Here is a 20,325-nt window from a genome sequence, read left to right on the forward strand (position 1 = left end):
AAGCCTGGGCCAATCAATACGAAGCGGTCAAATCACCACCAACCAATCAGAATACTCAATGAGTTTGTCCCACCCACCCCATCCTCAAGCCGGAAAGGCGGGGGCAAGTAGCAACCAATCGGAAAAGAGAAGGCTATACGGAAGCGGAAATTAAAGGGAAGCGGAGTAGGGCTCCGGGACAAACTCAGCGATGAATATCCTTCCCAAGAAATCGTGGCACGTCAGAAACAAGGACAATGTCGCCCGAGTGCGGCGGGACGAAGCGGAGGCCGAAGCCCAGCGGCAGAGCCGGGAAGCCCGAGTCCTGCTGGCTGAGCAGGAGGCAAGTAGCCCCGATGACGCATGGGCGGAAACCGTTGGGTGGATGCGCATGCGCCTTATGTGTAGTGATGCACGGCAGCAGAGTGCTATTGCGCATGCGCTTACTACCCGACGTTATCTGGGCTTAGCTATCGTCACCCCCCCCCCCCAACCCATTAATTCTCTAAAATTTAAATGCTAACCTTCCTCCAAGAAATCTAAAGTGGTGCATTTGTGAGGAAAAGAGGAGGATGTAAACAGCCTTGGGCCCTCTTTGGGAGGAAAGTGCAGTGTAATTGAATTGAAGTAAAATAAATATATAGGGGGAGTGACATAGTTTGCCCCCTCACAACAGCCCTGTGAGGTGGGCTAATCTGCAAGTGACCAGCTCTGTGAATTTCATGGCTGAGTGGAGCTTTGGGCAGATGAGGCCGAAAGGCTAGTTTAGGAATAGCTGTAATAGCTTATTTCAGCAAAAAGTCAACAGACATCTTGAGGTACCTTTTAAAAAGTTTTTAGTCCAACACTGGTCTTCTGGAACACTTCATCACATCAACCTAACAATTGTTGGTCTTTGAGGCACTCTAAGAAACATTCGTAGCGCTTGCAACATGAAATTTGTTAGCTAGCGATACCAAGGATTGAATCTGGGTGCTTCTGCAAAGCGGAAGCCATTGCCTGGTCCCCCCCCCCCCCTAAACCCAGATTTCCAAGCCCACCGTTTGAACCACTACATCGCTAAACTGCCTGTCTTTCTGAGAAGCTGAAAATCATGAGAAGTTCCTCATTCTTAAATATTTAGATTGTACTTCAGTGGATGGCTGGGAGGCAGAAAGGATCACGTCCTCAGAGGAACCAAACAAATTCCACTGCAAAGAACAAATAGGAGCCTAAAATAGTGCCCAGAGACTGTCCCTTCCATGCTTTTCCCCTCAAATGGCTTAAGATCCTGATGTAAAATTGCTGAACTAGTTTACAAGAAACTTGAGACGCTGTTTATTTAGGGCTCCTGTGAGCTTGTCATAGTTCAGTCACACTACAGGTATCAACACACGCGCACCTTGCTTTGCTAACCTGTCCAACTCCTCTAACTGATGAGAGTGCTTCTCTGGTTTTATTTGAACTTTTTTTTCTAAACAGAAAAGCTAGAATATGCCTTTAAGATTTCCATTTCGGGGTCATTTAGCTCCAGTGTGAGTTTGCCACGCATACATTTGTCACACAGGAAAAAAACATCAGCCCAACTTCGCAGAGGCAATCTGTACACACAGGGAAGAAGCAAAAAGATGCTTTTTAAGAACCATCTTCTGTTCCTCCTAGGCCCGGACTGACTACTTGCGCAAGAAAGCACGCCTGTCGGCCCCGGGAAAAAACAGCAGTAGCTTGGACCTCCTTGGCTCAGAAGGGCCGCCACAACACATCAACTTTTTCCAGGAATTGCAAGAGGGCGGAAACAAAGAGCACGAAGAAGAGAAGAGGCAAGAGAAGGTAAGGCGGGGTGGGAGATACAAGAGAAGCAAATTCATCTGGGCTTTATTGTCTGTAGCTACCAGCTCAGCAGCTGAGAGCTCTTAGATATACCCAGGCAGCACTACCCTGTCAGTTGCTTGGAGCTGAGGTGGGGTGGCCAGAGCAGAAGAGAGAACTCAGTGGCTTATTCTAAATTTAAAGTTTATTAACTCCAGACTAATTTCATTCCCTCATTTCGTAGGGCAAGAGGTTGACATTACAGTACAAATTTGGTACCTGTTAACCAGCTTCTCGTGAGATCGGCGGAAACCAGAATTTCTCTCCCACTCCCTTTCGGTGGTGGCTGATTGGTTAAGCAGGAAGATTTTAATTGACTTAGTCTCAGGGACCGTAAGGAACCTGAAGAAAGGCTGTTTAAGGTCCCGTGAACGGTCTGGGAATACTGTTAACGCAGCAAAGTGGTAGATCGATAAATGCCTAGATGAGTCTATGGGAGTGGTGGCGAACCTTTGGCACTCCAGATGTTATGGACTACAATTCCCATCAGCCCCTGCCAGCATGGTTAATTGGCCATGCTGGCAGGGGCTGATGAGAATTGTAGTCCATAACATCTGGAGTGCCAAAGGGGGAGAAGAAGAGTTTGGAGGAGGAAGAATCTCCCTCGCCTTTTCTCTCCTGTAAGGCAACTCAGAGGGGCTGACAACTCCTTGTCCCTTCCTCTCCCCACAACAAGACACTTTGTGCGATAGGTGGGGCTGAGAGAGTTCTGAAGAACCGTAACTGGCCCAAGGTCACCCAGCAGGAATGCAGAAATGGGGAAACAAATCTGGTCCACCAGATGAAAGAGTCTGCCACTCAGTGGAGGAGTGGGGAATCCAACCCAGTTCTCCAGATTATTCACCTGCTCTTTAACCATTAAACCACAGCTTTTCTGAGGCTGGCTAAAGGCAGTGTGAGATAAAAGTAAACTAAAAATATACCAACAGTTCATGCGTCACACTTGGTCATGTAGCGGGGAAGCACAGTTGGGTGGTTGTTGTTTTTTTCTGCAGGAACGGCGGGAGAAGGCTTTGGGGATCCTCACGTACTTGGGGCAGAGCGCGGCCGAGGCCCAAACTAGCCGGCCTTGGTACCAGGAGCCCCCAGAACGCAGCAAGGACGAGAAGCCGCAAGGAAACTCCAAGGATGTGAAACTGAAAGGGAGGCTGGACCCTCTGGTCGAGATGGAAAAGCATCTGCGGAAAAAGAAGAGCTCGCAGAAGGAAGGGAAGAAGGAGAAAGGAGAGCGGGTGCAGAAGGACAGGAAAGGGAACTTGGCAGCAGGGTATGTGCACAGGAGGAGTGATTGCAGGTCTTGCTATTCTGTGGTGGCGAACCTTTGGCACTCCAGATGTTATGGACTACAAATCCCATCAGCCCCTACCAGCATGGCCAATTGGCCATGCTGGCAGGGGCTGATGGGAATTGTAGTCCATAACATCTGGAGTGCCAAAGGTTCGCCACTAGGTTATTGCATTTGGCTGTTTAAAGCGCACCTAGAAAGTGCCGGATGCTTGCCTTATCACCAGCGACTTACATGTCTGTGGAGGGAGAGATTTCGATGATACACACCTTGGCTGAATCTCTTCCTTCCTGTACTCTATGCAAGTATACAGGGCTAAATTTTATCTTAAGAAAATATTTCTTGAGGGGAAAAGAGAATACTTGAGGACAAAATCCTCTTTCCCCAAAATGGAAAATTTGGGTACAAAATTAGCCACTGGAATGCCTTGCAGGAGTGTTTCTCAATAAAAAAGACCAAGAAACAGTTGGTTGAAGAATGGAAAGAGCTCTCGCTCTCCTACTAAAAGCAAAAGGTAGCCGAGATCCTGGGCTGAAGGGCTTTTCCTCACTGGCATCCTCTTCCTGTAAAATCCAGAACTATTAAATCTCAAACTGGAACTGATGTAGTTTGGGGTTCATATTAGTGGTGAAAATCGTGCTATGGCTGTGCATGGCTCTACTAGCCGCTGACGCTGCCAGTTGTGAAAAACATGTTAGTGATTACATACATTCAAAATAAATCATACCCATGTTTCCCCGAAAATAAGACAGTGTCATATATTAATTTTTGCTCCCAAAGATGTACTATGTCTTATTTTCAGGGGATATCTTATTTTTCTGTGTTCTGTTCGTTGGGCATGCTTCCAAACAAAACCTTTGCTACGTCTTACTTTCGGGGGATACCTTATATTTCGCACTTCAGCAAAACCTCTACTACGTCTTATTTTCAGGGGGTGTCTTATATTCGGGGAAACAGGGTACTAACATTGTGTTGTCGAAGGCTTTCACGGCCGGAATCACTGGAGTGTTGTAGGGTTTGCGGGCTGTATGGCCGTGTTCCAGTAGCATTTTCTCCAGACGTTTCGCCTGCATCTATGGCTGTCATCTTCAGAGGATCCTTTGAAGATGCCAGCCACAGATGCAGGCGAAATGTCAGGAGAGAATGCTACTGGAACACGGCCAAACAGCCCGGAAACCCCACAACACTTCAAGCTAACATTGTTTTGAACATCTGTGTCCTGCTTTCTTCTTGAGGGTTGGGGAAATCCCTTCTCGTGTGCGCTTTGTCTAACCTCCCCCTCCTTCTCTTCAAGGCCTTCTCCATCGTCATCCCCTGTAGAGAAGCTGAGGCAGGAACGGCTGCAGCGTGAGCGGGCAGAACGAGCCCGGGCAGAGGCTCTTCTGGCCCAGAGAGCAGGAAAACCCCTTCCTGGGGAGGCGGAGGAGGAAGTGGACGAAAGGAAACGTGGCTACAACTCCCAGTTCCATCCGCAGCTGGCGAGAAAGAGGACCTGGGAGTCCCAGTGAGAGCCCTGCCTGTGTGGCCATATCCGAATTCGCCGAGAGGCAGCCGGCCTGAAAGACTTGTTTAGTGCCTTGCAGGCTAGGCCCTGTGAGGCTAAGGGAGGCCGTTTTTTCCCCATCCTCCACCATTTAAAGAGGTCAGGCAACAAACTCACATCTGTTCACCCTCCAGCAGCGAACAGCTGTAGAAACCTTCTATGAGTTTCATACCACAGACTGCCACAACGACCACAAACCTGGTTTCGGTGCCAGCCTCCCGCCGGAAGGACGGGGGTGGGGGTGGGGGCTATCAGATCCCTGACAGTACATGGTGCGATGTTTGGTGGGTTCCAGGTTTTGACCATCTACCTGGAACCCTGACTGTACAGCGAGCTCAAACACATACATCGGCTTCCTAAAAACAAGCATAATTGGAAATAAAGCAACACCACAACTTACTGTAAGTTTCAGATTTCCTTACGCAAAGGAAGGACACGATCTCCCTTCTATATAAACCCAGGAGTAAGTTGTAACTTTGCTGGCTCATAAAATAGGGAGGCAGGCTCTGAAGATTGGGCTGCCCGTGCCGACAGCTAATCCGAGCTGCCACTTGGCTGCTCGGCAGGAGGCAGAAATCGACAAAAACAAATGTGGCAAACTTGTGTAGTTCCGCTATCGCCAGAGTGAGAGACGAAGAACTCCGAGCGGCTTACAGTGTGCATAGCTTAGTAGCAGGCCTGGATGGGGGATGTCTCTTTCTTCGTCACCCCCTGTTGGAAACTACCTGACCTAGTCAATGGACAACAGGAGGGAACAGACCTGACCAATTCTCGGCTTGCCCTCCTTATTCACAGGTGGGTACCTATCACATCAACCGTGCTTGAAGGAAGCAAACAGACTGATGTAAGAAAGGGTGGCGTTTATGTACAGCGAATTAAACACGACAAGGCTCCTTCAATAAAAGTTTCCTTCCGACAGTTAATCTCCCAGCTGTTCACATCGCTGTCCTTCTCCTATCTCCCAGTACAGGCTTTAAAGTCGCATGAAACGCTGTCTGGCACTGCCATAAACTGAAGGGACCAGCAAGTTAGTAAGAGTGCTACAGAGCGCGTGCCAACTTTTGAGGTGGAGGCTGTTTTAGCTGAGGAGCTATGCCGGGTCAACCTGCAATATTAAGGGCAGAGCCGTTTAGACAGGAAAAGCCTAAAGCGAGACATACCAGCAATTCTGATGCCAAGTGGCTTTTCCACTCCTAGCTTCCAGTGCAAAATATATCCTCTTTCTCACTGCCCTGATGCTGAAGTCATAGCAATGGCCAATAGAAGAAGAGGAGTTTGGATTCATACCTCACCTTTCTCTCCTGTAAGGAGACTCAAGGTGGCTTTGAGACTCAAGCTCCTTTCCCTTCCTCTCCCCACAGCAGACACCTGGTGAGGTAGGTGGGGCTGAGACAGTCCAGAGAGAACTGTGACTAGCATATTCCAAACACCAATCACACTTCTTCACGCAACGTGTGATTGGTGTTTGGAATATGCTGCCACAGGAGGTGGTGATGGCCATTAACCTGGATAGCTTTAAAAGGGGCTTGGACAGATTTATGGAGGAGAAGTCAATTTATGGCTACCAATTTTGATCCTCTTTGATCTGAGATTGCAAATGCCTTAATAGACCAGGGGTTCGGGAGCAACAGCCGCAGAAGGCCATTGCTTTCACATCCTGCACGTGAGCTCCCAAAGGCACCTGGTGGGCCACTGCGAGTAGCAGAGAGCTGGACTAGATGGACTCTGGTCTGATCCAGCTGGCTTGTTCTTATGTTCTTATGTCACCCAGCAGGAATGTAGGACTGCGGAAACACATCTGGTTCACCAGATAAGCTTCTGCCACTCAGGTGGAGGAGTCGGGAATCAAACCCGATTCTCCAGATTAGAATCCACCAGCTCTTAACCACCATACCATGTTGGCAGTTTTCAGTTTGTCATGCAATGTTATTCTAGTGTCTGTCAGTCAACCACAGCTGTTACCTCTGATATGCAAGGGAGTGGAGAAGAAAAAGGGTTACTGAATGCAGTTCGGATTCTTTTATCATCTGCCCACCCGCCCCAATACACACACATACACACACACACACACAAACAGAGCATTTTTTTTTGTTTTGGTCTCCCGTTTCTCTGCAAGAGAAGAACACTCATATAAAACTATTTATTCATAAATATTTTCCAAAACGAAAATAGGCTTACGAAAAAATATCTTAAACAGCGGCATGGGCGGGGTGCTCCAGTTCAGGGGGGGTGGATGAGAGATGGGAGTGAAACTCAGCTGTCTCCCCCACCCTGCCCTTCCTTCCCTTCTCCCCCCCCCCCCCAATCTTTCCCCCTCCAATCAGGAATAAATTGCAAGAAATCAAGGAGGGATGGGCGGTGCCTCTTGAGGAGGAGCAACGGATGAGTTTATAAGCCCAGATACCCAATTTTGGGGACGAGTGGCGGGGGGGGGGGGGGAAATGTCTGGAAAATTTGGGGGAGGAGCAAAGCAGCATTGAGGGGGACTCCTTAAGACAGAGCGGCAGTCAATGAAATGAATTTAGAGGATTTCTGAAACCCAGAAATGTATGGCAGTCTTCCAATCCAAGGGCAAGTTGAGGACAGATGGACAATACGACCCCAGCTCCTCCCCCCCCAGTCGCTACTGAAGGAGGAGATCGTTCGCCAAAGGTGCTAGTCCTCAAGAATGGCTGGCACCAAGTTTTCTTCTCCACGTCTTTCCAATTTCCCGCAGCTTAATACTGGCATGCAGGTGGAAGGGGAGCTTTTCTAACAAGGTTCTGAAATGCCACCATAATTTTAAGTTATCCTCATCGGTATTCCCTGCCCCCTCCCTGTCGTGCACATACGAGATCAAATTGGCACAGAAAAGCGGGCAAGGGAACTTTCCACGTTCGCTACAATGGAGAGGGGCACCGATGGTCTAGTCCGGGACACACGCCCCGGGAAAAAAAAATTGGAGATGGGGGGGATTTTTGCTTTTTAATCTCCATTCTTTTGCTCCCAGCTGGTGCCCACAGAGCAACCCCCCCTTTTTTTTCTGACCTCTTCATCTGTGTCGTGGGCTGAAGAGGACAAGGAAAGGCAGAAGAGAATCCCGGCCGCTGCCGCCGCCCCTCCTCCGTCCCGCGGTCACTTTAAAACTTGCATGCATTTTTTTTTAAACGTGCGGCTCACCCCCATGCCCCTGGGTTGTGATTCGGGATGGGGGTGGGTGGGGGGGAAGTGGGGTGAAATGGGGGGGGGAACGACTGGTTGGTCTCTCTCCCTCGGCCGCTGCTCCTCGCGACTGCAGTTATTTCAGGAAGGAAGGCTTGGCACCCCCTGCTGGCGCCAGGGCATCACTGCAGGTCCCGGTCTTCCAGGTAGCGGTATTCAAAGGTGAATCCCTCCTTTTTTCGCTGGCCCCATTTCTCGTAGTCAAAGTAGATGTAAGTGCCCTGAACGGAAGCAGAACAGAAGTGTCGGCATGCAGGAATCAACCACTTTCTGGGCTTTCCAGTATGAATTGGCAGAACCCCCCCGCCCCCCTTCAACTTTTGAGTTTACTGTACCGTGTTCCACATAAAGGGAATACACAGGTTGTGTATTCCTCCGCCACAGAACAAAGCATGCCGGACCTTCTTTCTTGTAGAATACTTCACCTGGGTCCTAGTGCCTACCTGGCCCCGCTCTCTCCCTGCCCCCTCAACCATTTGAAAATAAAAAGCCATTTGGGCATAAAGGCTCTTGTATCACAGTACCATGTTCACCAGTGCACAAAATAACAGTTTTGACAAAGGCAGCACGTCAAAATGAATGGATAATGCTCATATTCGGGACTATATTGTAGTGTGGAAGCACTGAACTTTCTCAACTGCTGCCCCTCCACTGACCAAACTATCATCTTTATGCGGAACAGAGTATAGGGAAAGCAATCCATTCCAAACCCAGCTAACACCTGCCCGGCATTTGCCATGAGCAAGCAAGACTCCAAGCGACATACAGGAAGTTGTAACAGGGTCATGGGGGAAGGTCGCAAAGTTCTCATTTAACTCCCAAGGCTTTTCTGATTGGGGAGGTGGACTTTCTGGCCCTGGGGGCTACAGAGGTAGGTTTGCAGTCTGTTACGCACAGAAGGCTTTGGGTTTCGCAGGTGTGTTGTTTAGCTACCCCTACAGCAGAGGGGTCCAACTCTGGTGCTTCAGATGTCCATGGACTACAAATCCCATCAACCCCTGCTGGCACGGCCAATTGCAGGGGCTGATGGGATTTGTAGTCCATGGCACGGGCTGATGGGATTTGTAGTCTGTGAACATCTGAAGCGCCAGAGTTGGACACCCTTGCCCTACAGCAGGGGTGGGCAATTATTTTTTCCATGGGGCCGCATAAGAAACAGAAAATATTGCGGAGGGCCGGGCCAAAAGGCAGGGGGGCGAGGCGCTTTTGGAAGCCCCACAGAAGCCGGCAGCCAAGGCAACCGGCTTCTGCGGGGCTTTCAAAGACGCCTCGCTCCCCAGCATGGCAGGGGGGCCAGTTAGGGTCATCTGGCCGTATAATGCCCACGTCTGCCCTACAGTGTTCCACACACCCCCACACCTCCTATCAGTGGGTAAGGGAGGTGTGGGGAGAAGAAGAGGCGGTGAGCAATCTTGCTTCCAGCATGGAACAGACGGTGCCCCATGCTTGCGCGCTTGCCGTGCTGTAGCCACCCGTCTCACCTGCTCAAACTCGTCAGTGATGGTCTTGGGTTCTTCGTGCCGCTGGAACCACATCATGTACTTGGTGTGGAAGCGCCACGACTGTTTCTTCAGTGCCTTCGCTGCCAGATATTGTGCCTTTGTACCCTTCGGAGCGGGAGGGGGCAGAAGAGGGAGAGGGGCTGTGAGATCCCGTCCGGGATAAGCCAAGGTGCCGGGGGGGGGGGGGGGGGGGGGGGCCGGGGGGGGGGGGGGGGGGGGGGGGGGGGGGGGGGGTTGCGCCTCAAGGACAGAATAACCGTGACGGGGAAAAGGGGGCGCTTCGTTTCTCCCAAAGGAAGGGGGGAGATCGGCCGCTCACCTCCAGGTAATAGAAGATGAAGAAAAGGGTCTCTGTGGAGAGGCGCTGGTAGAACTCCACCGTGTCGGAGTGTGGGGGAGGCATCTGGTGGTGGTATGGAGGGGTTGGGCAGGGGTTCCGAGGCAGGTATTGCCTAAGCGGGAACAAAACAGGGCGAGAAGTGAGAATGGATGAGTCTACAAGCGGCTGCGTACTGTTACAAAACGGCGCCCCAGGCGCTGCCTTCCCTGCGCCCACTCCCACCATCGCTGCACCCCACACCAAACTCTCCCTGCCCAAGTGGTGCCGAGGCTGGCAACCCACTGAAAACGTGGGGCCAGTTCACACCCCTTTCTCCCACCAGCCTTTCAAGGGTCAGAGCTCCGTTCATCAGATCCCTGGCGAAAAGAGCTGCGACTCTCGACAGCTTATACCCTTCCCAAAATCTCACTGGTCGCTTAAGGCGCTACTGGATTCAAATCGTGCTCTTCCACTGCAGACCAACAGGGCGACCCTCCCGAGATAAAGCCCAAAACTGTTGTCTTTGGGACCGCATCTCCCTGTGTTGATCTACAAGGCCCCTCTGTTCATCAGAGGGGAACCTCCTGGCGATCCTCGGCCCGAGAGACATCCGGCTGGCTTCTACGAGAACCGCAGCTCTTACGGCCTGGTGGAACAGGCTACCTGCGGATGTCAGAGCCCTGCGGGAACTATGTCAATTCCGCAGGGCCTGCAAGACGTGGCTGTTCCACCAGGCCTTTCCCAACAAGCCAGACAGATTGACCAAATATATTAAAACATCTTTCGGCCTCCGGGGGGGACGGGAGTGGGGAGGTGTGGTGGAAAGCAGGGTAGAAATGGCGGGATGGATTAATTGACAGCATCTAAGTCAGATTTATTGCGAGAATTTTGCAACTGGTTTTTACAGTTTTTAAATCAGGGTTTGTATTTTGAGTGGTAGGAGGTTTTAAAGTAGGTATGTTTAATGATGTTGGGGTGGGGCAGGATATAAAACAAATAATTAATAAATATTTTTTAATGTATGTATGTATGTATGTATGTATGAATGAATGAATGAATGAATGAATGAATGAATGAATGAGATTTATAAGCCGCCTCACCCCTGAAGGGCTCGAGGCGGCTCACAAAATGGCTGCACTTTTAAAACAGCAGATCAACAAAACATTTCAAGAATACAAGAATGCAGCTTAATTCGTTAGAAACTGAAACAGCGATTATAAAATTACATACGGGTTAAAACAACAGAGCGCCCGATCTAAAGGCCAGGGGAGGGAGGGGGTAGGTAGGACCCAAGATGGAGATCAGGGCCCAACCAGATGGAAGGCAGCAGCCTCAGTGGGGGGGGGGCGATAGAACCGTGGCCAGCCCCCCCAAAGGCCCGGTGGAATAGCTCAATCTTACAGGCCCTGCGGAACTCACCAAGGTCCCGCAGGGCCCGGACAGAATAAAATAGAATAAAAACATCGGCGTCTCCAGCTGATGGACTGACTCTGCTCGGACAGTCGTCATCGACAATTACACTCTCCTCACCAGAGACCCAGGAATGTTATTTTTAAAACCTTTCATCCAGCCTTTCCAGTCAACCGAGGCCCCCAGGGCAGCAAACAGCTTTAAAAGACGTCAAAACCCGGACATACAGCATCAAAACAAAACAGCCATTTAGAATGCAAACAGGAAGGGGCGTGAGCGAGGGAAGGCCAGACGTTCCTCAGCTGCTGGCTGGAGATAATGACAGGGGAGGATGGGGGAAAAACGCCGAGCTCTTTTACCTGATCCTTTCCGAATCAGAAGGGTGAGGCATATGGTGCCAAGCCGCCTCCTCCATGGCCTGTTGGTAAACCTGCTCCTTGGTGAGAGGCACGGGCCCCAAGGGGCACACCCCCAGCGAAAGGGGGATGTTCACCTCAGATAGCTGGATGGGGGGCTGGTTGGAGGCCGGCTGGGATGTCGTGCTAGTAATTAAGATGTCAGCTGAGGAAGGGAAACGGAGGGAAGCGAGACGACAAGCCAGTCAGAAGAGAGATGAAACAGACATGCCTCAGTATAATTCACATGCTCTCCAGACAGAACTTCATTCCGATGCTGTTCCTTCACAGTTACTCTTTGAAATGATTTTTCCTGCTCCTGTTGAGTTCCTGGACCCCAGATAACCTTTTTTTTTAACTAGCCTGCTGGATCAGACCAGAGTCCATCTAGTCCAGCATTCTGCTACTCGCAGTGGCCCACCAGGTGCGTTCGGGAGCTCACGTGCAGGATGTGAAAGCAATGGCCTTCTGCTGCTGCTGCTGCTCCTGAGCACCTGGTCTGCTAAGGCATTTGCAATCTGAAATCAAGGAGGATCAAGATTGGTAGCCATAGATCGACTTCTCCTCCATAAATCTGTCCAAGCCCTTTATAAAGCTATCCAGGTGAGTGGCCATCACCACCTCCTGTGGCAGCATATTCCAAACACCAATCACACGTTGTGATTGGGTCTTTCTTCCTTGGGCACAGATCCCACACCTGTCTTCTACTAGGCCAGCTTCATCTTACTGCTCCCAGGAAAATTGGCTTCCTACAATTTAAGGCATTTGGTCCTCTCTTCTTTCTGTTCCTTAGAATCTAGGCCAATCGTGGCCCTCCAGATGTTCATGGACTATGACGGCCAATTTAGAACCATAGTCCATGAACTACGGATGGGATGGGAATCGTAGCCCATAAACATCTGGAGGGCCAGAGCTGGACACCCCTGATCTAGGCTGGAAATTCCTGGACCAAGTTTATCCTCGAAAGATGGAGCACCCCGCCCCTCCAGTTCTTTAAGATATAACAGGCTCGGGTGCCTGTTTGCTTTGTTTGCTGAAAGAGGATTGGCCAAGCTTGGAACAGGCAAGCAGGGAAAAGGGAGGGCTGTAGCCCTCAGACCACAGCAGCTCACAAAGACACCTCAAACCAAAGCAGCCTACTGGTCTCTCAGGGTCTCTGTGTTGCCCACTCTGCTGGACACTGGACCTCCAGAGTCTCAGGAGAGGGTCTTTCCCCTACTGCAAGGCCCCTTCTTCCACTGCAGATGCTGGGGACTGAGTTCAGGACCTGCTGGCCAAGCAGGCATCCTCCCACTAAGCCACAAGCCCATCCTCTTATTGCATTTCGCTTGTATTCGTCCACCATCCCTCAACATGGATCCCCAGCAACATCGGCTCCTGACTAAGGACCTCATTTCTGAACTCCTTGATTTATGAATGACTCCAATGTGCATCTGGACCCCATGGATACAGGAACAGCTTTACACACATGAACGCTGCCCCTCCCCCGCAAAAAAAACGACCCGCCCAAGGAGCGCCCTCTTCTCTCTTACCCCTTTCGGCGAGATGAAGAGACGGCACGGGGTCCTCTATGCTAGAGCCAATAGCTGCCCTCTCAGCCATCGACTTGAGTGTGCTTAGAGGCTCGGGTGCCTGTAAAGCAGAGGACAGAAATGCAAAAGCCTACCGGAGGAAAGAGAAGGAAGCCTGTTTTTTTTCAGACCACTACTTAGACTGCAGCGATGGTGAACCTTTTCGAGTGCCCAACTGCAACCCCAAACCCACACCCTGGTCGCTGATGTGCGTGCATATTGCGCCCAGCATCCCAGCCCAGATGCGTGTGTGTGTGTGTGTGTGGGGGGGATTTTCCGCCTTCCCACATGACGAACTCTGTGCGCGCATGCCCACAGAGAGGGCTCTGAGTGCAGCATCATAGGTTAGCCGCCAGGGACTCAGAGTGATTGATGTAAAGCACATACAGTGGGAGCATCAGACTCGTTTGTTACGAGGGCTGAGTACGATGTGAATGTGATCTGGTTAGGCCAGGCCCCAGGGGGTGGCGGTGGCTGCATGGGCTGGCCCCACAAATACAGGCTAGATTGGGGAGGGGAGGGTTGCCCCAACTGGCTCGCCAGCCTGATAAGCCCCCTCGAGAGGCCGGATCTGGCCGCTGGGCCGTGGGTTTAACATTCAACCAAGAAGAAAAAGATCACAACCAAAAAACAACCTTTCTGATCAGAATCTGCATAACTGACACAAAGAGACATACAATTTTCAGACATTTTTAAATGAGCATATATGAAATGTTGAAACACATATAACAACAATCCCCAACAGTTATAGACATGGGATCTAACCCAACCTAAGAAAGTGAACAACAGCTCATCAACGTCGGCTAACCAGCTCACCAAACAAAGAAATACACAGAGACGTATTTTAAAACTTGTGAAACACAGTCAGAAATCCAACAGGTGAATGCGGTGTATAGTCTCAAGATCCAACTCCGCTCAAAGAGCAATCCACTTTGTTCCGAAGCTTGGAGGTGGAGTTGGGATGTCGAGATTATACGTTGCATTCACCTGTTGGGCTTCTGACTGGATTTCCATGTTTCTATGTACTTAAAATTTCCAAAAATTGTATGTTTGTCTCTTTGTGTCAATTATGCAATTGTGTCAATTATGCAGCTTCCGCACATTTGACACCTACAGTCACCTTTGAAACTTCCAGTCATGTTTGAAACCTACACATTTGACGCTTACAATCATGTTTGAAACCTACATGTTTGACACCTATAGTCACGTTTGAAACGTACACATTTGACACCTACAGTCATGTGTGAAACCTACACGTTTGACACCTACAATCATGTTTGAAACCTACATGTTTGACACCTATTACGTTTGAAAAGTACACATTTGAAACCTACAGTCATATTTGAAACCTACAGTCATGTTTGAAACATACACACTTGAAACCTACAGTCATGTTTGAAACCTACAGTCATGTTTGAAACGTACACATTTGACACCTACAATCATGTTTGAAACGTACACGTTTGAAACCTACAGTCACATTTGAAACGTACACATTTGAAACCTACAGTTTGGCTTACAATGTGGGGAGAGACCCCTCCCCATCATGGGCAATAACCAAATTACGATTCGTATCCCAACCAAGCCGGCCTCTCACCTTGATCTCGGGCGTGGAGCTGAACTGGGGCGGCCCGTTGAGCAGCGTCTGGGCAGGCTTGCTGTCGGAGAAGCTGGGGGTGGGCGAGGCAGGCGGGTTGGCGGTCAGAGGCACCAGGAGGCTGGATCCAGTGCTGTTGCCACTGCTGGGCGGCTGGGGAGCGACACTTGGCTCTTTCCTGGGGGAAGGGCACGGGAAAGAAACGTCAAGATAGGGGGCAGCTTGGGTCTCAAACCAAAACCTGGCCCAACACCACCCCAGCCCAGAGGCAGATCGAGGGAAAACGTAGCCCAGTGCAAAATCTGAGTTTTCCACCCTCCCCACTTCCAGGTGTACGTGGCCGCCCTCCCCCACCAAGTCACTCGTCTTGAAGTCACTATATGGACCTGAGGGGAAGGAGGAGGGGTGTGGGGATTTCCCGCCCCCCACGTGACTAAACGGTTGCAGCCCGGGGACATTTGACCCCATATGTCCCTCTAGGTGGTATGCCCCTGCGTAGAGCCCTCTTAGGAAAGGAACTTGCCACGCACGGGTGTTGCAAGGTCAGGCACTTAAGGAAGCAGTTTACCCTAAATGGGGTAAGACTGAGAATTCTGGACCAAAGTAACCCAGATTCTACACGTTTGCTTATCGTGTATTATTTCTGAATGAGCGTGGGGGAATAAAGTCACAGAGTGGAGTCCGGGACTAAGAATTTGACGTCCTGAGAACGTCAGATCTTTTTTTAACTTAAGATCCAAGTTTATAGCCCTGATGACAAAGAACGCTTCACAGTGTGCGAGCAACGCTGCTGGCATCGGAGAAGCCAGAATTGCGTCTGAATTAGATCACCAAGGAACTGAGTTCAAATAGCCGTCATATTTCTGTGGCTTTCCGTGGTCGGGAAAGAAAGGAGAGAAAGAGTGAAGCCACGCATGCGGAGGAGGGAAACTCACGTGGACGCGCTGGGCGGGTTGTGCAACGCTGTCTGGCTAGGCAAGGATTGGCTGCCGCTGCTTAATGTCGAGTCTGAGTTGCTGTCGGCTACCACAGAGCTGTAACCTGGTCAGGAGACACGAAGGATGAGCCTGTGGTTTCCCATTTGGGTTGAGCCACCGATAAAGCTTACACAGACCACAGAAAAACACTGTTAATGAGCAAGGTTCAATTCTTTGCTCAGACATGAGCAGTGTGTGTCCGGGGGAGGAGGGGAAAGCAGGCTTGGACCACTCCCGCTTTGCAGCAGTCTCTCTTTGGAAAGCCAGTGTAGCGTAGAGGTTAAGAGCAGGTGAATTCTAATCTGGAGAACTGGGTTTGATTCCCCGCTCCTCCACCTGAGTGGCCGAGGCTTATCGGGTGAACCAGATGTGTTTCCCCACTCCTACATTCCTGTTGGGTGACCTTGGGCTAGTCCAGGGGTAGGGAACCTGCGGCTCTCCAGATGTTCAGGAACTACAATTCCCATGGGGTGGGGGGGGCGGGGGTGGTGCGGGGGGTGGGTTGTGGGGGGGGGGGGGGGTGGGGGGGGGGTGTGTTGGGGGAGGGGGGGGGGGGGGGGGGGGGGTTGGGGGGGGGGGGGAGGGGGGGGGGGGGGGGGGGGGGGGGGCGGGGGGGGGGGGCGGGGGGGGGGGGGGGGGGGGGGGGGGTGGGGCGGGGGGGGGGGTGTGGGGGGGGGGGGGGGTTTGGGGCCTTGGGTGGGGGGGGGGTGGTGAGGGTGGGACGGGTGGGGGGGGGGGGGGGGGGGGGGGGGGGGGGGGGGGGGGGGGGGGTGGTGTGGGGGGGGGGAGGTGGGGGGGGGGGGGGGTGGGGGGGGTGGGGGGTGGGGGGGGGGGGGGGGGGGGGGGGGGGGGGGGGGGTGGGGGTGGGGGTGGGGGGGGGGGGGGGTGGGGGGGGGGGGGGGTGGGGGGGGGGGGGGGTGGGGGGGGGGGGGGGGGGGGGGGGGGGGGGGGGGGGGGGGGGGGGGGGGGGGGGGGGGGGGGGTGGGGGGGGGGGGGGGTGGGGGGGGGGGGGGGTGGGGGGGGGGGGGGGTGGGGGGGGGGGGGGGTGGGGGGGGGGGGGGGTGGGGGGGGGGGGGGGTGGGGGGGGGGGGGGGTGGGGGGGGGGGGGGGTGGGGGGGGGGGGGGGTGGGGGGGGGGGGGGGTGGGGGGGGGGGGGGGTGGGGGGGGGGGGGGGTGGGGGGGGGGGGGGGTGGGGGGGGGGGGGGGTGGGGGGGGGGGGGGGTGGGGGGGGGGGGGGGTGGGGGGGGGGGGGGGTGGGGGGGGGGGGGGGTGGGGGGGGGGGGGGGTGGGGGGGGGGGGGGGTGGGGGGGGGGGGGGGTGGGGGGGGGGGGGGGTGGGGGGGGGGGGGGGTGGGGGGGGGGGGGGGTGGGGGGGGGGGGGGGTGGGGGGGGGGGGGGGTGGGGGGGGGGGGGGGTGGGGGGGGGGGGGGGTGGGGGGGGGGGGGGGTGGGGGGGGGGGGGGGTGGGGGGGGGGGGGGGTGGGGGGGGGGGGGGGTGGGGGGGGGGGGGGGTGGGGGGGGGGGGGGGTGGGGGGGGGGGGGGGTGGGGGGGGGGGGGGGTGGGGGGGGGGGGGGGTGGGGGGGGGGGGGGGTGGGGGGGGGGGGGGGTGGGGGGGGGGGGGGGTGGGGGGGGGGGGGGGTGGGGGGGGGGGGGGGTGGGGGGGGGGGGGGGTGGGGGGGGGGGGGGGTGGGGGGGGGGGGGGGTGGGGGGGGGGGGGGGTGGGGGGGGGGGGGGGTGGGGGGGGGGGGGGGTGGGGGGGGGGGGGGGTGGGGGGGGGGGGGGGTGGGGGGGGGGGGGGGTGGGGGGGGGGGGGGGTGGGGGGGGGGGGGGGTGGGGGGGGGGGGGGGTGGGGGGGGGGGGGGGTGGGGGGGGGGGGGGGTGGGGGGGGGGGGGGGTGGGGGGGGGGGGGGGTGGGGGGGGGGGGGGGTGGGGGGGGGGGGGGGTGGGGGGGGGGGGGGGTGGGGGGGGGGGGGGGTGGGGGGGGGGGGGGGTGGGGGGGGGGGGGGGTGGGGGGGGGGGGGGGTGGGGGGGGGGGGGGGTGGGGGGGGGGGGGGGTGGGGGGGGGGGGGGGTGGGGGGGGGGGGGGGTGGGGGGGGGGGGGGGTGGGGGGGGGGGGGGGTGGGGGGGGGGGGGGGTGGGGGGGGGGGGGGGTGGGGGGGGGGGGGGGTGGGGGGGGGGGGGGGTGGGGGGGGGGGGGGGTGGGGGGGGGGGGGGGTGGGGGGGGGGGGGGGTGGGGGGGGGGGGGGGTGGGGGGGGGGGGGGGTGGGGGGGGGGGGGGGTGGGGGGGGGGGGGGGTGGGGGGGGGGGGGGGTGGGGGGGGGGGGGGGTGGGGGGGGGGGGGGGTGGGGGGGGGGGGGGGTGGGGGGGGGGGGGGGTGGGGGGGGGGGGGGGTGGGGGGGGGGGGGGGTGGGGGGGGGGGGGGGTGGGGGGGGGGGGGGGTGGGGGGGGGGGGGGGTGGGGGGGGGGGGGGGTGGGGGGGGGGGGGGGTGGGGGGGGGGGGGGGTGGGGGGGGGGGGGGGTGGGGGGGGGGGGGGGTGGGGGGGGGGGGGGGTGGGGGGGGGGGGGGGTGGGGGGGGGGGGGGGTGGGGGGGGGGGGGGGTGGGGGGGGGGGGGGGTGGGGGGGGGGGGGGGTGGGGGGGGGGGGGGGTGGGGGGGGGGGGGGGTGGGGGGGGGGGGGGGTGGGGGGGGGGGGGGGTGGGGGGGGGGGGGGGTGGGGGGGGGGGGGGGTGGGGGGGGGGGGGGGTGGGGGGGGGGGGGGGTGGGGGGGGGGGGGGGTGGGGGGGGGGGGGGGTGGGGGGGGGGGGGGGTGGGGGGGGGGGGGGGTGGGGGGGGGGGGGGGTGGGGGGGGGGGGGGGTGGGGGGGGGGGGGGGTGGGGGGGGGGGGGGGTGGGGGGGGGGGGGGGTGGGGGGGGGGGGGGGTGGGGGGGGGGGGGGGTGGGGGGGGGGGGGGGTGGGGGGGGGGGGGGGTGGGGGGGGGGGGGGGTGGGGGGGGGGGGGGGTGGGGGGGGGGGGGGGTGGGGGGGGGGGGGGGTGGGGGGGGGGGGGGGTGGGGGGGGGGGGGGGTGGGGGGGGGGGGGGGTGGGGGGGGGGGGGGGTGGGGGGGGGGGGGGGTGGGGGGGGGGGGGGGTGGGGGGGGGGGGGGGTGGGGGGGGGGGGGGGTGGGGGGGGGGGGGGGTGGGGGGGGGGGGGGGTGGGGGGGGGGGGGGGTGGGGGGGGGGGGGGGTGGGGGGGGGGGGGGGTGGGGGGGGGGGGGGGTGGGGGGGGGGGGGGGTGGGGGGGGGGGGGGGTGGGGGGGGGGGGGGGTGGGGGGGGGGGGGGGTGGGGGGGGGGGGGGGTGGGGGGGGGGGGGGGTGGGGGGGGGGGGGGGTGGGGGGGGGGGGGGGTGGGGGGGGGGGGGGGTGGGGGGGGGGGGGGGTGGGGGGGGGGGGGGGTGGGGGGGGGGGGGGGTGGGGGGGGGGGGGGGTGGGGGGGGGGGGGGGTGGGGGGGGGGGGGGGTGGGGGGGGGGGGGGGTGGGGGGGGGGGGGGGTGGGGGGGGGGGGGGGTGGGGGGGGGGGGGGGTGGGGGGGGGGGGGGGTGGGGGGGGGGGGGGGTGGGGGGGGGGGGGGGTGGGGGGGGGGGGGGGTGGGGGGGGGGGGGGGTGGGGGGGGGGGGGGGTGGGGGGGGGGGGGGGTGGGGGGGGGGGGGGGTGGGGGGGGGGGGGGGTGGGGGGGGGGGGGGGTGGGGGGGGGGGGGGGTGGGGGGGGGGGGGGGTGGGGGGGGGGGGGGGTGGGGGGGGGGGGGGGTGGGGGGGGGGGGGGGTGGGGGGGGGGGGGGGTGGGGGGGGGGGGGGGTGGGGGGGGGGGGGGGTGGGGGGGGGGGGGGGTGGGGGGGGGGGGGGGTGGGGGGGGGGGGGGGTGGGGGGGGGGGGGGGTGGGGGGGGGGGGGGGTGGGGGGGGGGGGGGGTGGGGGGGGGGGGGGGTGGGGGGGGGGGGGGGTGGGGGGGGGGGGGGGTGGGGGGGGGGGGGGGTGGGGGGGGGGGGGGGTGGGGGGGGGGGGGGGTGGGGGGGGGGGGGGGTGGGGGGGGGGGGGGGTGGGGGGGGGGGGGGGTGGGGGGGGGGGGGGGTGGGGGGGGGGGGGGGTGGGGGGGGGGGGGGGTGGGGGGGGGGGGGGGTGGGGGGGGGGGGGGGTGGGGGGGGGGGGGGGTGGGGGGGGGGGGGGGTGGGGGGGGGGGGGGGTGGGGGGGGGGGGGGGTGGGGGGGGGGGGGGGTGGGGGGGGGGGGGGGTGGGGGGGGGGGGGGGTGGGGGGGGGGGGGGGTGGGGGGGGGGGGGGGTGGGGGGGGGGGGGGGTGGGGGGGGGGGGGGGTGGGGGGGGGGGGGGGTGGGGGGGGGGGGGGGTGGGGGGGGGGGGGGGTGGGGGGGGGGGGGGGTGGGGGGGGGGGGGGGTGGGGGGGGGGGGGGGTGGGGGGGGGGGGGGGTGGGGGGGGGGGGGGGTGGGGGGGGGGGGGGGTGGGGGGGGGGGGGGGTGGGGGGGGGGGGGGGTGGGGGGGGGGGGGGGTGGGGGGGGGGGGGGGTGGGGGGGGGGGGGGGTGGGGGGGGGGGGGGGTGGGGGGGGGGGGGGGTGGGGGGGGGGGGGGGTGGGGGGGGGGGGGGGTGGGGGGGGGGGGGGGTGGGGGGGGGGGGGGGTGGGGGGGGGGGGGGGTGGGGGGGGGGGGGGGTGGG

The 20,325-nt window shown here is 59.4% G+C and overlaps 2 protein-coding genes across 2 annotated transcripts in view; one reads left to right on the top strand and one right to left on the bottom strand.

Annotated features, from left to right (window-relative positions):
• Positions 1-129: 129 nt before the first annotated feature.
• LENG1 (leukocyte receptor cluster member 1) lies at positions 130-5,578 on the top strand. The gene is made up of 4 exons (XM_048518415.1): positions 130-322; positions 1,621-1,788; positions 2,823-3,094; positions 4,407-5,578. Exons 1-4 carry the CDS (start codon positions 191-193, stop codon positions 4,618-4,620), a joined length of 786 nt encoding a protein of 261 aa, XP_048374372.1. The 5' UTR covers positions 130-190; the 3' UTR covers positions 4,621-5,578.
• A 1,203-nt stretch (positions 5,579-6,781) lies between these two features.
• CNOT3 (CCR4-NOT transcription complex subunit 3) overlaps positions 6,782-20,325 on the bottom strand; it is a 30,686-nt gene continuing 17,142 nt past the window's right edge. Inside the window, exons 4-10 of the mRNA XM_048516727.1 lie at positions 15,586-15,691; positions 14,651-14,828; positions 13,015-13,114; positions 11,447-11,648; positions 9,678-9,810; positions 9,338-9,463; positions 6,782-8,077 (exon numbers count right to left, since the gene is read on the bottom strand). Coding sequence (XP_048372684.1) covers positions 7,979-8,077; positions 9,338-9,463; positions 9,678-9,810; positions 11,447-11,648; positions 13,015-13,114; positions 14,651-14,828; positions 15,586-15,691 — 944 coding nt within the window. The 3' untranslated portion in view covers positions 6,782-7,978. The remainder of the gene's footprint in view (positions 8,078-9,337; positions 9,464-9,677; positions 9,811-11,446; positions 11,649-13,014; positions 13,115-14,650; positions 14,829-15,585; positions 15,692-20,325) is intronic.

This window comes from Sphaerodactylus townsendi, linkage group LG15 (assembly GCF_021028975.2).
Source record: "Sphaerodactylus townsendi isolate TG3544 linkage group LG15, MPM_Stown_v2.3, whole genome shotgun sequence".
Lineage (NCBI taxonomy): Eukaryota > Metazoa > Chordata > Lepidosauria > Squamata > Sphaerodactylidae > Sphaerodactylus > Sphaerodactylus townsendi.

Bases quoted from the DNA above. Each gene is read 5' to 3' on its own strand.
- LENG1 (XM_048518415.1), top strand. From the start codon at position 191: ATGAATATCCTTCCCAAGAAATCGTGGCACGTCAGAAACAAGGACAAT. The intron at 323-1,620 runs GCAAGTAGCCCC...TGTTCCTCCTAG, and splicing joins TCCTGCTGGCTGAGCAGGAG to GCCCGGACTGACTACTTGCG. The intron at 1,789-2,822 runs GTAAGGCGGGGT...TTTTTTCTGCAG, and splicing joins AAGAGAAGAGGCAAGAGAAG to GAACGGCGGGAGAAGGCTTT.